Source organism: Heterocephalus glaber, unplaced genomic scaffold (assembly GCF_053883595.1).
Source record: "Heterocephalus glaber isolate CG9 unplaced genomic scaffold, H.glaber_assembly_v1.0 deba00001689, whole genome shotgun sequence".
Lineage (NCBI taxonomy): Eukaryota > Metazoa > Chordata > Mammalia > Rodentia > Bathyergidae > Heterocephalus > Heterocephalus glaber.
The window spans coordinates 5,673,135-5,691,175 of NW_028258414.1; the positions used below are offsets into that span (position 1 = coordinate 5,673,135).

General features: G+C 43.4%; 1 protein-coding gene and 1 pseudogene across 14 annotated transcripts in view; both read left to right on the forward strand.

Annotated features, from left to right (window-relative positions):
* Window positions 1-18,041, forward strand: part of Tln2 (talin 2) — a 404,430-nt gene that overhangs the window by 297,658 nt on the left and 88,731 nt on the right. For all 14 annotated transcript variants that reach the window (XM_013076183.3, XM_021237120.2, XM_087199034.1 and 11 more), the window contains 5 exons: window positions 1,363-1,465; window positions 8,756-8,964; window positions 10,152-10,271; window positions 11,283-11,480; window positions 12,605-12,744. In XM_013076183.3, coding sequence (XP_012931637.2) covers window positions 1,363-1,465; window positions 8,756-8,964; window positions 10,152-10,271; window positions 11,283-11,480; window positions 12,605-12,744 — 770 coding nt within the window. The remainder of the gene's footprint in view (window positions 1-1,362; window positions 1,466-8,755; window positions 8,965-10,151; window positions 10,272-11,282; window positions 11,481-12,604; window positions 12,745-18,041) is intronic.
* On the forward strand, window positions 1,472-8,747 carry LOC147821828 (coiled-coil domain-containing protein 152 pseudogene; annotated as a pseudogene).

Below are 18,041 nucleotides of genomic sequence, written 5' to 3' on the forward strand. Positions count from 1 at the left end.
ATGAAACAGGCTTGGAGAGGTTGAGTCACTTAACTGAAGTTACCCAGCTGATGACAGAGTTGGGATTGGCACTTGAGCCAGAAGCTTTGTAAAGGCTCCATGTGTTTCTGCAAACTTTTATACTCCTGGGAAACCAGAGGGGCTGTCATGCCATGAGTTCTAGTCTTACATGAAACAATGGGTGAAGTAGGATGCAAGAAACACCTTATAATTTTTAAAGAAAGTATTTTTCTGGGCCGGGGATTTAGCTCAGTAGTTTCGCTGCCTGCTGCGCAAGTGCAAGGACCCGAGTTCGAACCCTGGTACCAAAAAGAAAAAAAGAAAGTATTTTTCCTAAAATAAAAAAAAATGCATTGTGAAAAAAAGTAATTTGAGAGAGGGAAAAAAATAGGCAGTGTGTTTTGTTGTTGGCTCTAATGGACCAGTGTCTATTTTTATTAGAAGGCACAGGCTCTTACAAGAAAGGTGTTGGGCTACTAAAATTGCACATGTTTTCATCTGCCTTTCTGCTCTCTTACAATGCACTGCAAATTCTCTTCCAAAATGTTATCCTCATCTAATCAAATGAGTATGCATACCCTAAGCCTTTACCAACTTCGTTCTCTGATTGTGTTGTTATGGTTATTTTTTGTGCCAGGGTCTTGTGAGGTAGTTCAGGCCTCCCTAAACTAGTTCACAGCCATCCTTCTGCCTCAGCCTCCTGAGTGCTGGAATTACAGGTGTGCATCACCATTCCTGGCCTGTTCTCTGAATTTTTTACGAAGTTTACAAGCAAGATAACATGGGAAGCAAGCACTTTGCCCATTTGTATACTCTCATTTACCTCCCCCAAATCTCTGTTACTTGTGGATTTCCTTTCTGTTGAACTCTTTAAAGTGTAATGATCAAACTGAACAATGTTAATGGTGCTGCATGATCGGAATATGGAGCAGCTGAATATCTGCCCACTTACTGCCAAGATGTAATTAATAGCCATAAAGGAATCATTGTAGGCTTTCTAAATTAGCTTCTAAAGACGTAATGCTAATAGGTACCATTTGTAAAGAACCTACATTCATTTTCTGAAAATTTTTCAGCTAGATGTTACAGTATCAGGAAAATGAGGCTTGGAGAGGTTTAGTAACATGTCCAGTCCCACACAGCTAGTAATAGAGGACAGAGTGTGCGCCCAGATTTTTTGACTGTAAAGCTGGGCTCTCTTTCCTGTACTCCCCTGTTGCTGCTTAGTACCGTGGGTATATTCGGTAGGAAAGAACTAACTCAGGCTTAACGTTTGATCTGCTTTATGGTTTTAAATTATGTTGAGACCATGGTGAATCTTTCCTTCCCTCTAAGTTCTCTCCTTTTTGGCTATTGTTATAGCTGGAAAAATGTGCTCAGGACCTGGGAAGCACCTCGAAAGCAGTGGGTTCCTCCATGGCACAGCTCCTCACCTGTGCTGCTCAAGGCAACGAGCACTACACAGGTGAGATCCCAGGGTCCCTCATGATGCCAGGTGGCCAGGTGCAGTCCAGTTTGGGGGTTTGAGAAGGGAAGCCACTGATTCAGCAACAATCGTAACTTTTTCCCAGCAGTCCACAACATATTTTTCCCTCACTTTCCATGTGTTTGTCTCTGGGCTTGTTACGGAATATACAGTGACTAATAGAATGATTCCCAAACTACTTGGGGATTGCCCATGTTAGACTACAGACAAATGGTAGTGACAGACTCCTAGGACTGTCTCTGACTTCAGATGTTCTCACTAAAGTAGAGAAACTTTAAAAGCCAAAGGGAATAAGAAATGACAACAAATAAGATCCAATGAAACTTTCAAAGATGAAAGACAGTTCCTGGTAGAGTGAATGAATGGGAACCTCAGAATCTGCAGAGGAAGGGAAGCCAACAAGAAGCAAGCTGATTTGTTGCTGCAGAACTGCTTCTGGGAGTGGGTAAAGGTGGAGACATCATCATCATAAGTAGGGACTGCACTGACTGGACACTTAAGGTCTGTTTCCAGTTAACCTTGTAGGGTGTGGCCTCTTGAGTGTCCCTACCAAGGCACTGCTGTTTACCAGGACGATTCTGTTTCTTGGGGCCAGCACTATACTTACTATCTTCCTGGCCCCATGAGATTTGGGCAGGCTATGCTCAGCTTCCCCACTCCGTGGCCACAGTCCCAAACTTGGAGATACCTTGAGAGAGGAAGCAGCCCTGAACTTCGGCTTTCCCTCTCTCATTTCCTTCTGTTCAGGGCCTTGGCCCTCTTTACCTCAGTGCCCTGGTATTGCTGCAGTGACTTCAAACAAATGTTTCAGTATGTTTTCCAGTTGCTTCTCTGTGGGAGGGTTGACTTGCAAATTTGCTCTTTATGGTAATTCTATTACTACAAGCAAAATCCTCTTCGATTTTTAAAAACTGTGCACATTTATTACTTTGAAAATAAAAATAAAAGGAACACAATAGGAACATAAAGGAGGTTATGATACAATGTAGTACCTGCAATAATAATATACAGTTCTTTTCTCAAGGGATAGTAAAAGAAATTGAGCAGAATTGACACCTGACCAGGCTTTTGAAGATTGTTTAGGACTTTTTTAGCATTCTAGGAGGAAGAAGAATGTGCATAAATTCTTATAAAGTGTAGCTGTATGAGAGATTTAAGTTGGAAACACTCCTACGCATTCCCAGAGTCTTGGCAGATTTTATGTACATGATGAAAAGCATGTTGAGTGAAGGGAAAGTTGCCTTGCAAGTTCCATCACCTGGTACAGTATCCAGAATGGCAGGCTGCCTTGCTGTTATCTGAAAAACAGCCTAGAAGCAGCACCATTTAGCTTTGGCAGGCGCTGACAGGGTGTGGAGGCAGGTGCTGTATATATGATGTCATGAAGTGAAAGAAGAAGGCTGAGCCAAGGAAATAAGAAGGTTCAAGTGAAAGGCAAGGAGAGAGATGTGGAGTAAGAAGATAGGACCAGAAAGTTAGGCCCGGTTTGGATCCCAAAGGGCCTTACCAAGGAGTATGAACAGTTTCACTGTAAAACATGTGAAACTCCAGGAGGGCTTTCAGCTGTGGCTGCTGGTCAGACTGCCCTTTGTATAGGCAGCCCTTCTTCCAGTGTGCAGATTGGAGAGAAGCAGGCAGAGGCAGGGGACCAGCACACAAGCTATTGCCTTCGTCAAGATACGAGGCGCTAGTGTTATGAAGATGTGTTAGTCGGGTTTCTAGCACCGTAACAAAACCCCTGAGATTATTAACTTGTACAGGGGAAAGGTTTTATTTTGGATTACAATTTTAGAGGTTCCAGTCCATGATTGGTGAGACAACATCCCATGGCAGGAGCACGTAGTGAAGCAAAACTGCTCAGCTCATGCCAGGAAGAGAGTGAGAAGAGGACAGGAGACTCCCAGAGCTCTCTTCAAGGGCACACCCCCAGTGAACCAAAGACCCCCCTCTAGACCCCACTCTTAAAGGTTCCACCCCCTTCCAACAGCACCACCCTTGGGACCGACTTTATCTCATGGACCTGTAGGGGGACATTTGAGATCTAAACTATAGCAGCAGTACAGATAAGGGAGTAGATTAAAGATACAGAGGCTTGACAGTGTTGGTGACTGCTTAGACACTGGCAGAAATGGAGGTAAAGAAGGTAACATGGACAACTCTAAGTATTTGGTCTGATAGCCAGATGGAAAGTTATATGCATCCCCGCAGTGGGAACATAGGAGCTTTGGCACGGGTGAGGGTTGAGTTCAAACAGGTCATTTTAAACTTCCAGTAGGTTTGATTCAGAGTGCCTGAAGGATATGCAAGTAGAGGTGTCATTGGGCAGCTAGATCTTTGGCTCTGAAAATCAGGAGAGAAGGCTGGGCTGGAGGTACAGATTTGAAAATTATTAGTAAAATGTTAATGATTGAAGCTGTGAAAGTAGACAAGTTTGCCTTCAGGGAATGTTGGAGCAAGAAAAAGCTAATCAGATAAAACCCTGAAGAACTCACTAACTAAGGAGAAAGCTGAACAAAAGAAATCTTTTTAAAACATAGGAACTGTAGCCCTGGATAGAGCAGGGAGGCCAGGAGAAGGATGTTTGTATACCCAGAAAGTCATACGAGAGGACTTGAAAGCATCCATTGGCTTTAGGAATAAGGTGGTGAACCCTGAACTCCTTGTTGAAGTCAGTTTTAGCAGAGCTGAAGAATAAATGGGGGACAAAGAGGAAGCACCTGTAGACATGTTCTCCCTAGCTCTCAGTGCTCTGTCCCCCCCAGAGGTATATGACATACTCAGCGAGCACACATTACCTGCCACCTGGTTGCATTTGAATCAAATGTGTTTTTGTTTGGCCAGTGAACTACTCAAAATATATTTATTTCTACATGGCTGAATACAGTTACACAGGTGGAACATTTCACAAATACTTTGAAGCAGATTAAAGATTATATCATAAGTGATTTTGACCTTGTAAGCTTGCTGTGTGGCCCAGTACTGCCTCGGCATGTAATCCACATAAATCCTAACAAGGAATAACAAGCATTATGAAGATGCTACTATATTTGATATCACTTGCTATGTCTTCATGAGACTCGGCTCCAGAATATAATTTAAGATACAGATGGCAAGAATCTTATGAAAGTCATCTTTTTTCAAAAGACTGGTTATTGAAACAGAAGTCAGCTTTCTAATTTCCCACCAGTGGGTCTGGAATTGTGATGCCCTCTTGACTTCCAGAACAGCTTTGTGGAGGGCAGCTTTGTAGAGGGCAGTGCTTGCGTGGACACAGGACTGTCGCAGTTGCCACTGAGAATGTGGCTGTAAATGCAGCCCTATACAGCATTAGATGGTCACTGGGCTCTCTGGCCCCTGGTGACCTTTTTCATCCTTATACTGGTGAGGTTTCCTCTTCCTGCAAAGCCTGATCCCTCCAAAGAGGATGCTTGATGTGCCTGGAGATTTCACAGAGAGGCCTTGCCAGAAAATATGTTGGCTGAGCAAGCTTAGCCTTTTGGAGTTTAGTGCTTCCAGTTACTGCCTTGTAAAAATTGTTCGGGTCTATAAAAGACATTCCCATACATGGTTTTTGCATAAATATGCCTTTTCTAACTGCATAGATCAATGTTTTATTCTTCCAAATTCTTACGCAACTCAAGTAGAAATGTATTCAAGAGTCCAAATAATAAATGGGAAGATAAGAGAGGGCTCTAGAAACCATAGGCTTGACTGTTCAACAGTCTGTGCTAGGACCTCAGCCTCCCCTAAAAACTGTGGGAAACTGAGGCCAAAAGAAACAGCAGTCCGGACCCCACAGCTGATCAGCAGTAGAGGCAAAGCCAGATGAGGGTTCATTGCATCTGGCAGTCTTCTAAACACCAACATCCTTCAACCACATGCCGAAAGCTTAAGCATAAAATGGAATGATTGTTCTACTTGGCTTATTTCGCTCCTCTGTTCTACCTTTATTCACCTTTGTGTTTTCTCTTCTGCCATAAAAAAAACCCAAAACTTCATTTAAAATTCTTTCGTTCCACAAGCCATATGATAAACAGTAGAGTGGCAGCTTTGTAATCTGCCTTGCTAAGATTATAGAGTTCATCCCCCTACTTGACATAGACAGTATTTACAGATCAGCAGGTCTGTGGCCACAAGCTATCTCGTTTCATGAGTTTGGGGCCTTTTCCACTGACTCCTGTAGTGAGGAGCTGTATCCTCAGTAACTTGAGGACCCCCTGGTGCATCTGTGCTGGCTCCACGGAGCAGCCTTGGTGAAGGCCAAGCTCAAGGGTCCCTGGAGACCACCCAGAGACCCTGTAGAAGATTGTTTCAATGCTGAGAGGTTGAGCTATGTATTTTTCATACACATCTTACATATTCTAACAGGAAGCCCTCACCAGTTCTCTGTCCCAGAAAGCACTCTAAACAGTATCAGAGCTTAGGGAATTTTGAAGCCAGCTCTGGTGCTGCCTGGGTAGTGTGTTTGTAAACAAAGTTCTGTTATTGCCGGGCCTAGCATGTGAAACGTTCAGGGAGATGAGCTCCACGTTATGCTGTCCCCGATTCTTAGGTTCTTTTCTTCAGTGCCTTGGTGCCTCCAATCTCCACTCTCTTCTTAGTGGCCCAAGGACTTGCTACTGTGTAGTTAGGCTCATGTTGCGTTTGCATGAGGTGATGCTATAGTTTTAAAGGACTAGTTTAGAGTCATAGCTTATCACCAATCCCAGCATCTGTTTAAAAGTAGTCTTAAAGACAAACAGGTGCTTCACAGGAAAAGATATCCAAACAGCCATTTAGTATCTTAGAAAGTGTTGAACATTGTTATTGAAAGTTAAAACTGGGACATGCTGGGTTGCAACTGCACACCTACCAGAGTGACTAAAGTTCGAAATGTTGGCTGGGACAGAGAACAGCTGCAACTCTTAGACATTGCTGGTGGAGTACATAATGGTAAAACCACTTTGGAAAACGGCTAAAGGCTAAGGATAAATATATAGTTACTGTTACCCAGCAATTCAACTCCTAGGTTTGGGTCCAAAAGAGATGACTCCATGTGTCCATCTGAGTGTATGTATGTCTTAGTTACTTTCTCATTGCTGAGACAAAATACCCAACACCCATTAGTTAAAGGAGGAAAGGTTTATTTTAGCTCACAGTTTATAGAGGTTTCAGTCCATATTCAGCTGGCTCCAAAATAGGGCAGCATGGCAGGGGAGAAACAGTCCATGGCAGAGTAGGAAGGAGACAGACAGCGGCAAGCTTTCCTTTCCCTTTTTATTCCATCCAGAGTAAAAGCTTATTGGTTGGTGCTACCCACACTCAGAGTGGGTCTTCCCATCATCCACACCCACAACTATGCTGAACCAATCAGTGGACTAATTTAGTTATCACACACCCTTAATCCATATTCATATATCCTAAAGCCAGCCACCTCTGAAAAGCTTCACCTATGAGCGTGTGAAGCTTTGGGGGAACAGCTAGATACAAATCATGACAACATGTAAGAACTTTCTTGGGATCTTCATTCATAATAGCCTCAAACAAGAAACAACTCAAATGTCCGTCAACAGAAGACTGGATAAACAAATGCTGGTGTATTCGTATAAAGCCATACCACGCATCCAGCAAAAGGAATGAACTGCCACAGAAAGTAGGTGAATCCCTCAGTGATGATCAGAAAAAGAAACCAGATCCATTGGGTCTGTACTGTGTGGTTCTGTTAACATTAACGTGAAGTTTTTTAAGAATAGTTAAAATTAGTGTAAAGTGACAGATGTTAGGATAGTGACTCCTCCTGGTGTGAGGGGCATTGTTGGGCGAGGGCAGTGATGGTGGATATGTTACTGTACCCACAGGTACAGATTCACTGAGCTGCTCACTTAGATTTGTCCACTTTAGTATGTTTGTGTACATTATGGCCCAGTTAAAGGCAATTGAGAAGGCTCACTTTGGCCTTCACATATACTAAAAGGCAGTTGAGAAGAAAGCTGAATTAAAATAACCTATGCATGCCAATTGAGGTCGGGGAGACTTTGAGGAACCAGGAACAACAGCAATTCAAGCATGGATCACAGTAGCGAAGAATGTACAAAAAAGATTAGCAGTGTGAATATTGATAAACTTATAAAGGATTTTTCACAAATAGAAAAGAAAGTGATAGAAACCATTGGAAAGAATAACATACTGGAAATTCAGTTGGAAAAGAGTACCTGTTTTTTAAAAGTAATGCAAACAAAGGAAGCCTCAATGAAAAAAGAATGTGCTGCTCTTCGTGATATGATAAAAGGGCTATAACAGACCATTGAATATCAACACAATTTGAGAGGTGAAAATGAACAACTAAAAAGAAATGCTGATATGGGAAAAGATGACAAGGGAAAAGCTGAAATCTCACAAACAGGACTATAAGAATAATATTGCCAAACTTGTACATGAAATGAAAATCAAAGAGGAAGAACATAAGATAGAAATAAGCAAACTTCATCAAGATATGCAGAAAAAAGTTGAATTAAATGAAGAAAAGCACAAACATCTAATAAAGAAGGAGATGGAAATCTCAGACTTAATGCAAAGTTAATAACTCAAGAAAAAGAAAAGCGAAATGAAATAATCAAACTACAGCTGGAGTTTGATGCTAAACTAGCAAGAGTTCGGACTAAATCAAAACCATATCCAGATGCTACTGTTTCCCCACAGAGTAGCTATAGAAGGAAGCTTCAACATCTTGAAGAAGGAAAAAACAAAGAGACTGCAATTCTTCATAATACCATTCACAATTTGGAGCAGCGCCTTTCTACTGGCAAAGAGTCTCACCTTAATCATAGACGATTTTGAGTATAACAGTAAATTCATGAATTACTATTTACTTTTTTAAAAAGCAATTGAAAAATTCACTTCCATTTTCAACATAAGTATACTGCCTAAATAACCTAAATAATAAATGAGACAGCTTTAAACAAAAATAAATAAATAACCTATGCATGGACTCACCTGAGTACTTTCACCTGTGTACCTGCTCCCATTCTCCTGGTGTTTTACGTCTAGGGACAAATGAGGTGGTTGCAGCGAGGAAAGCCAGAGGGACACAGTCTTTAGCATTGCCTTGTTATCCCTTCTTTCTTGGATTGGCTCAGGGCCACTACTTTGGGGGCCACAACAATTCAGATTTTATAACCATCAATCTGGAGTTCTCCCTGTGCCGGGCCCTGGTCCAGAGGCCTGTTTCCAAGTAAAAATATGACTGTTAGATGGAATCTAATAGCAAGTCTGGTGGACTTCTTTCCTCAGGAGTTGCTGCTAGGGAGACAGCTCAAGCTCTGAAGACGCTGGCCCAGGCTGCCCGGGGAGTGGCCGCATCCACGAGTGACCCCACAGCTGCCCATGCCATGTTAGATTCTGCTCGAGATGTGATGGAGGGCTCTGCCATGCTCATCCAAGAAGCCAAGCAGGCCCTGATTGCACCTGGGGATGCAGAGAGTCAACAGAGACTAGCTCAGGTGAGGCAGGGGTTGGGAATCGTGGTCATCATCGATGTGCCTGGGTTGGCAGCCTGTCTCTTGGGCATCTGTTCCTGGTGTGAATTCTTGGACTCAGCAGGTGTTTTCAGAGCCTTCCAGAGAGTCCTAAGAATGCTGGTCACACATGATACTCACTTTTTTGTTTTGTTTTTTTGGTCCCGGGGATCGAACTCAGGTCCTTGCACTTGCAAGGCAGGTGGCAGAACCACTGAGCTGAATCCTCGGCCCCAATACTCACTGTTATTAGTTTTATTTCATAGTCAACAGAGTATGGGGAACTTTGAACCCTGTCCTTGGAGGTTTAGGAGCCTGGTGATGACATGTTCCTTTGGGGCCTATGTGTGCTTCATGAGTTCCTCTTCTTAGCAGGGGAGGTGAGGAAGCTATGCAAGTTCCAGTCACTCAAAAGTTTTTACCTCTGACTTTCTGTTTCTCCTTGGGTGATTCTTCAACTACCTGATGAAACCAGTTGACTAGGAGCCATCCAGGGACAGTCCTAGACATGGAGCTGGGAAAGAGATGCTTTAGCTTAACAGGGAGGACACAGCCTGCTTCCAAAGACCAGACCTAACTTCCCTTTTGACTGAGGATACCCAAGAGTGCAGACAGAACCACTTGGGCATTCTTAAAAGGCAGCTCCAGGTTGGTCCGGAAGTGCTCAGAGCATCTGTTTGCACTTGGGCAGAATGAAGTTTCCAGGTGATGGTAGCAGAGGGTCACTGAGCCGAAACTAGCCACAAGCCCAGCTGAGAGTAATCTGAAGAACTCAAGGCCTACTTCTACCTGGGTGACCTCAGCAGGATTCTCAAAACAGGAGATATTTCCACTTTTCTTGATATAAGATATCTGTGTTTTGGAGCCTGACCTCACATTAGAGAACTCTGTCTGAGTCACAGAGCTGTGACTCAGCTTGGCTTTGGGGACCAGGTGGGATGTGTTGTATCACAGGATGTTAACCCCAGCAAGGGGGGTGGAAGTTTGCGTTTGGACAGGAGACCTGGGCGAGGTGATTTAGCTCAGTACATAGTGCAGGGCAGATGCTGGTAGGTAATTTCCATGTTTATGTCTGCTCTGCATATTTTCACTGCTCATTCCCAGCAAATGGGCAAGAGTATTTGTACTGAAAGCCACTTTCTTGTGCTGCTTCTCCCCCTTCATGTCCTCAGGTGGCCAAGGCCGTCTCACACTCCTTGAATAACTGTGTGAATTGCCTCCCTGGGCAAAAGGATGTGGATGTGGCCTTGAAGAGCATCGGGGAATCTAGCAAGAAGCTGCTGGTGGATTCGGTGAGAGGTTCTTGGCTGGGGAAAGGCACCTGGGGGAGTCAGAGGTGCGAGTGCGTCTTCTTCCTTCCATGGCATCTCTGAGCAGCTAACAGTTCCCTTAAGAATCCTATCTTTCCTGCCCATTTATTTATTTCCCTTTCTCTTGTTTTGTTTTCTGATCAGCAAATTGTCCAGGTGGAGCTTTTAAGGTTTACTACTTCTTTGAGCCCATGTTCCTATTTGCTTTTCGGTCATTCCAGTGAGACAGGAGAAGATGTGTAATTCCCTGGCCACCCACATGCTAGGTGGTGCCACCCAGGGGATGGAGGAGCACATGTGTCTACGACTGGTAGAGCAGGTAGTCACAGCAGTTCCGTCCTGGGGCCATAACTTGTGAGGAAGAGTTAGTGCTGTTCATCTTTGTGTCTTTCCTGGGCTGGTGTGCAAGCTTTGTACGGAGGTGGATAATGGAGTGTAACTTAGCTCTCTTGGACTTTTTATTAATGGTAAAAATTCTGCAAATGACACTCATATTCTGTAAAAAAAAAAAAATGTTACTAAAGACCACTAATAAAACAATATTGGTGGCTATTAGTTTGGAAGAACATGACTTGAAGCTAGATAGCAGCAGGCTTTTAGTTCTAAAAAGCTAAAACTTTTGAGCTCCCATCTCAAAAGAGAGGAAAATGGGGGGGTGGATCCAGGGCATGGATCCTGGAGTCAGGATGCTTGGGAATGAGTCCTGTCCCTGCCACTCAGGTTAGTGTGTGCCCAAGGATAGCTGTTCCTACCATATTCAGACCTGCAGGGTCTAATTCTGAGTAGATGGTCCATGAAGGTGAATGAGTGAATGTATGAGTGAATGCAGATGTGCTGAATGTCAAATTCCTCCTGGGTTCACACCACACAGAGCCTCAGTCTTGATGACTCAGAAACACATCCCTGACAAGTCTTTCTTCACTCCACAATCTGTCCTTTATCCCTCTCATTGCAATGTGTAACTTCTCATGGGTGTGCCTTCTATCCCCATAGTTACCTCCGAGTATGAAGCCTTTCCAGGAAGCCCAGAGTGAGCTGAACCAAGCAGCAGCCGATCTGAACCAGTCTGCTGGGGAAGTCGTCCACGCCACCCGGGGCCAGAGCGGAGAGCTGGCGGCAGCCTCAGGAAAATTCAGCGATGATTTCGATGAATTCCTTGATGCTGGCATTGAGATGGCTGGCCAAGCGCAGGTGGGTGTGGAGGTGGCCTCTGCAACTGACCTGAGCCTCTCCCCCTCGGGTGGACTATCTACCCTGGAAGCCGATGGGGTGACGAGGGATCCAGAACCTGCAAACAGGCCACAGTACATTCTTTTTGCTGCTTAAGAAGTTCCAAGACCTCACAAGATTTGGCATTCCCAGAGATGCTATCAGCTCCTACTTGAAGCGTTCTTGGTGATGAGTGATAACTTTTCCCACGATCCTCCAGCAGAATCCATCCTTTGCTTATGCCATTTGGAAGGAGGGGAGGAGGAGGCAGAATCTTTAGCAAAGATGAGGAAGGCTCTTCGAATGTGGGATAATTCAGTAAATATATGTACTGTATATGTACTTGAGATTTGGAGGGCTCATTTGAATGGACTGTCCCTAGTGCTGAATGAGGAAATGTCAGATGATGAAATGCTAGCTCCTGCAGATGAACAGGTAAGACAGATAAGCCCCTTGTTTAGAGCAGGAGAACAGGACTAGTCTGGTGTCAGCTTGCCAGGCTGTTGTTTTCTGACCTCCTGTGAACCCTCTAAAAGAGATATCCAGGGGGTTTCTTCCTCTATTATCCACAAATGGTTGTTCCTCAGATGGCAAACCAGGTGAGCAATGTGTCCCTTCCCGAGGCAGGAACCTCTGGAATGCTCTCTGCTCTGCATATCGAGACAGTGCCAGTCGTTTGTGCCAGGCCGAGATGTACAAGCTACTTGACAACTCCAGCATTGTTGAGCAAGATGCTGGAACTGTTGTCTGGTCTGTGCATTGCTCCAAGTGGCTCATTCCCGTCCCTGTCCCTGTCCCCATCCTCCTCGTTTTCCTCCTCCTCCTCCTGTCTTAATGCCTCTGCTTGTGATAGCACAGCTTCTGGATCACCCACTTGGGCTTGGATTCCTTTCCCTGCTCCATGCTTCTCGCTGTGAGCATCTGTTTGGGGAAGAACGGACACTAGTCAGTGTCTCAGTGAATTAGGCATCTGCAGACGGATGGAGCTTAATGTGATCTGAACAGATAACTTGCCTGGCCTTCAGGGTGCTGCTCCTAGCTCTGTGAATGCTTCCTAGGAGAAATGGACCGTTGCTAATGACACTGGCTCCCTTTTGACCTTCCAGACAAAAGAAGACCAGATCCAAGTGATAGGCAACCTCAAGAATATCTCTATGGCATCCAGCAAGCTGTTGTTAGCTGCCAAGTCTCTCTCTGTAGATCCAGGAGCTCCTAATGCAAAAAATCTTCTGGCTGCAGCTGCAAGGTAAGAATGAGACAGTGTGTTTAAACAGTGCCATTACAGTTTGAAGGAGGTGCCCAACATCCCTCCACCTTTGCTGAGCAAAGAATTGGTGCCGTTCTTATGTTGTTGTAGGTAGTCAAGTGATAGAGCCTCGGATCTTTTTTAAATTGTCTTCCTTCCACGACTTCCGTCTTCTCTCTGCTCATACAGCCTTTTCAGCAGGGACGTGGTTAAGCTTAGGCCTCTGTGTGAACTGCAAATAAGAAAGCTTAAATAGATTTTTTTAAAGTAATGTTATATCTTTCAGCTTCTGAAAAGTAACATGTGGTTGTTGAAAAGGAAATCAAAAAATATGGCAAAACAGAGAAGAGAACAATGTTCAAAAGCCATTCAGTGGGCATTTATTAAGCAGCTACTTTGCGACTGGCACCAATCAGTGTTCGAATGAATTTTGCATGTTCCATCTGTCACATGTAGAAGGGCTCCAGTTTAGGATGAACATGGTGGTAGTGGGAGAAACTTGTTTTTGAACTAAATGAAAACATGAATCTTAATTTGGAATGATTTCATTTTGTCCTTTCCTGTTGCTTTCACCTGGGAAAGTAGTATCATTTCTTCTCCCGGTCCACCACTGTGGCACTGTAGTTCAATAACAAGTGATTGAGTACTGGTTTGTGGTGCACCTGCAGTGACAGCCAGGATGAAGGGAGGGTTTCATGAGGTTTTTGTGGGGTACAGATTTTTTTTTAGCATTGTTTAACATAGTGTTACTTTTAGGAAAGCTGATGGGATGAAGCATTAAATGAGAAACTATTAGGTGACATAGAGTCGTTGGAACCCTTTTCAAAATGCAAAAGTTAGCTTCAATTCTGCTTGCTTTTTATTTTTAACTTGGTTTTATTTATTTGCTTTATTCTTATCATGTCTGTAAGTTGTCTGAGTCAAGAGACCTAAATTGTAATCCAGGTTTTAATACTCGACTAACTCAGTCACATTGCCCCCATTGCTCATCCTGTGTAAACTTTAGTGAGGCTGTGAACTGTATCATCCTTAAGCTATTAGGTGCTAATGGTTAGATCCTCTCTGTTGTCCGCTCTTGGGTTACAGGGATTTTGGTTTTTATTTCCTTTTGTTGTGGAGGGTCAGGCATCGAAGTGGTTCCCTTGCAAACCCTCAAGTTTCTTCATTTACTTGCAGATGATGTATTTGAGCTACAGACAATAGCTAGAGCCACCTGAGGCTGGAAAATGATCTTCCCATCTCCCCACTTCTCCTCAGGCTTGCTTCGTGATTGTTCCCGTGAACAAGTGTCCTCCCTTGGTGGTGGGAGTGGGCATGAGGACCTGATGAGGAGGTTCTGCTGTTGAGCAGCTGTTTCTGATATAAAGCTCTTCTCTTGATTGCTCCTTTTTTCCTATAAGGAGCCTTTGGATAAGGCAACCATCATTTCAAGGTATCTGAACTCAGATGTTTTTCATTTTCTTCAATTTTTTGCATCATTTCCAAATTATATTTTCCAACTTGGAACATGTTGCTCACTCTCTTAAACTGCAGGAAGAGGGGGAGAATATAAATTGGCCTTTTTAAAGCCAGATAGCACAGCCCCGAGGGAAGCCATGGTGCTGGAATGTAGCTCCGGGTCTCTGCAGGCCCCCTGGTGGTAGCACTGGGGACAGGACCTGGAGCCCAGATGGAAAAGCTTTCCGTGCCTCTGTTTGGCTTTCAGCAGGTGACAGAGAGCTCCCAGCCTGAGGCTTTTAGCAAGCAAGCCTTTAGAATTCCTTTCGTGAAAATGACTGTCTGATATAGACCTGTTGCAAGAAGATGCTGGCACGTTCTCCCTGGTTTCTTGGCACATTTTGCCAACTTCTGCTCCCTGAGGAGGTTTCCCAGAGGAAATTTCAGGCTGGTTGGGTAGGTCAGGCAAGCTCCTGTTGGGACACAAAGCTCTACTGGGGCAGGGTCCATTCATTCATGCTCTTGTTCTTTCTTGGGTCCACTGCACGGGTGTTTATCATTAGCCTGTCCTCAGCTCAGCCCTCTCCGGCTGCTATGTCAGTAGTTTTGCACCCTTTGCTCTTTAAGGTCTCTGTGGGCCTTCCTGCTGTGGGAAAAGAGGTTTGCTGCTGGGTAGTTGGAGCTCAATTCAGCATCCAAGCCTAGGGACCTTTAGAGACCCCTGTATCCTAGTTTGTGATGCCTGGGGAGAGGACATGGTTTACTGTCTTGAATCTAGCTTGATGATCTTCTTCCTGTTTAACTGGTTGGACTCTAAGAAGTTGGGTGAGAATGGAGACCCTTTGTCAACCATTTGTCAGCCTTTACCCCAACCAGGTGCTGGCCTGATGCCCGCTGCGTGTAGCGAAGGAAACCCCAAACTAGCCCACAGCTTCACAGTGGAAATTGTGCCCTCCCTATGGGCTCCGTCACCTGCCAGTGGCGCTTACACCATGGACACCTGGCCCAGAGGACCTCCAGGGCTGCCATATCACACCCGTCCCCACTTTCAGCTGCTCTGCTGTCCTCAGAGGTCTCCCTAGGAACTTGTGTGAGACTCCCACCTGCTAGGCTTCCTTTTTTTGTTATTTGTTTGAGGTTCCTGCTAAGCAGGTTTCCTCCTGTCTTAAGAGGCTAGAAAAAGGATGATCGGCAAGCAGCATGAAGCAGAAGAGGCCCTCTACTATATAAAATAGAAGAATACCAGTGGGGACTGTGCTCTCATCTAGACTATTCTCTTCCCTTTATCTAAATCAGGGTCTCACTCAGCCCTGACTTCTAATCGTGCCTGTCCCCATTGAGCTCTTCCCTTGTGCTGAGGTTAATTTTCTCCTGTGTGCTCTGTGAGTGCCTGTGTTTATCTGGCCTCTTGTTCGGTGATCCATCCTGTCCTATCTGGTTTCTTGCCCTGCTCTCTTCGGCTCTGCTTCTTTGTGCCATGTCTTTCATTGTCTTACCTGTCCAACTAAATTGCAAATAGCTTGCTGTGCTGAGGAGATTGAAGGTGTAATTTTTTTTTTTTGGTACCAGGGATCAAACTCGGGTCCTTGCACTTGGGGGGCAGGTGGCAGAACCACTGAAGTTGTATTATTTAATCTCCATTCCTTGGGCATAACCAGACCAAGGGAATATTCGGTGGATTTGATCAGCTCTTTTCTGAAGACCTTTTCCTTCCAGGAAGGAAGCTGTCTTATATTTTCTCCCCCCCCCCCCGGGCTCCTTATCAGGTGATTTCTTTTGTTTCATAGATAATGAAAAACATTGATTTTCTTCCCTCATCCCAGCTACCTATGTATTTAAAATACCCAGCCAGTGGGAAAAAATTTTTACCAGCTGTTCCTCAGACAAAGGTCTACTATCTAGAATATATAAAGAACTTTAAAAAATCCGACCCTTCAACTATAAAGACCCAATTCAAAAATGGGCATCTAAAATGAACAGACATTTCTCAGACAAAGAAGTAAAAGCAGCAGATAAACATATGAAAAAATGCTCAACATCACTGGTCATTTGAGAGATGCAGATGAAAACATTGAGATTCCACCTCACCCTACAAAGAATGGCTGCTATCAAGAAATCAACCAATAACAAATGCTGGCGGGGGTGTGGGGAGAAAGGAACCCTTCTCCATTGTTGGTGGGAGTGCAGACTGGTGCGACCACTGTGGAAGTCAATATGGAGATACCTCAGAGAACTAGAACTATAGGTCCTATTTGACCCAGCTATTCCCTTGCTGGGTATCTTCCCAAAAGAATTAAGAGTTATACCACAGCAGTATATGTGCACCCATGTTTATTGCAGCACAGTTTGTAATAGCTAAAGTTTGGAAACACCCCAAGTGCCCATCAACTGGAAACTGGATAAAGAAAATGTGGTTTTTAAAAATAAAATGGAGTACTATTCAGTCATAAAGAACAATAACTAGAGACATTTATAGCTAAATGGGTGCATATTGAGGCCATAATCTGAAGTGAAATAAATAGGACACACATGTGTAAATACCGAATAGTTTCTCTGGTGTGAGAAACTGAAAGTGTAAATAAGGAGAAAAATGAATAATTGATAATTTGAAATAGGAAGAAAAGGTCCAAAGAGGTAGGGGAAGTGGGAGGGGAAAGGGAAAGGAAAGAAGGGAAAGGAAAAATTAGAAGAAAAGGAAAAAATGGAAACAAAGTCTTTGTAAATAGGGAAGGGAGCACAGGGAATGGGGAAAAAATAAGAACCAAGATATGTCATGTACAGGTACAAGCACCCAATGATAAATGTAACTGTATTGTATGCCTAAAATGTACCAATAAAAGACTTTAAGGGAAAAAAAATTAAAAAATAAGAAAAATAAAATACCCAGCCAAAGCTGTCAGAATGTGCTTGAAACAATTCAGTGTCTCTGGACTGTAAATGGTTTTTAATTTAGGAAGCCCCTTTCAACCTCTGAGGTTGCAGATCCCAGTTTTTAAAATATGCCTAGATAAAGAATAAGATAAAAGGAAATGTTATTAGCTGAATGTCATGGTATGTACCTATAATCCAAATATTCTGGGAGGCTGAAGCAGGAAGATTGCAAGTTCAAGCCCAGCCTGAGCAATTTAGCAATTTAGTAAGACCCTGTCTCAAAATAAAAAGTTTAAAGGTGGTAGCTCAGTGTGAAGGCCCTGTGTTCAATCCTCAGCGCTGGGGAAAAAATGTGAAATTATGATCATTTAACCTTTGTATTTTTAAAGATACACTTACACAGCTTTGAGCTTTTAGAAAAATGTGGAAAAAGTGCAAGTGACTAGATCAGGCATACTTGATTTTACATAGAACACAGGACCTGCTAATTTTGGTCATTTTAAAGTTAGAAAGTAAATTAATCAAATTATAATTTTTTTAGATGTATTTAAATTTTTCCTTCAAAATAACGTTATGCAATCACTATTAACATTTTTTTTTTTTTTTTTTTTTTGGTACCAGGGATCGAACTCGGGTCCTTGCGCTTGTGCAGCAGGCGGCAAAACCACTAAGCTAAAATCCCGGGCCCGCTATTAACATTTTATATGTGTTGTTTTGTCATTTTTATATACATACACATATGCTTATTTTTATAATGGTGGGTTCATACTGTTTATACTATTTTGTAAATTGTGTGATACTTATTTATATAGCTTGGATATTCTATGGCATTATTAATATGCTGTACACTATGACTTTTAATGAATTCCCAAACACTGTTGTGGAACGTACATTTGTTTAATCAGTCCTTTACTGGTTTGGGTTACTGTAGTTTGAAACATAAAAATATTACATTTCATTGTCAAGTGTCCATAATCATTTGACTCTGG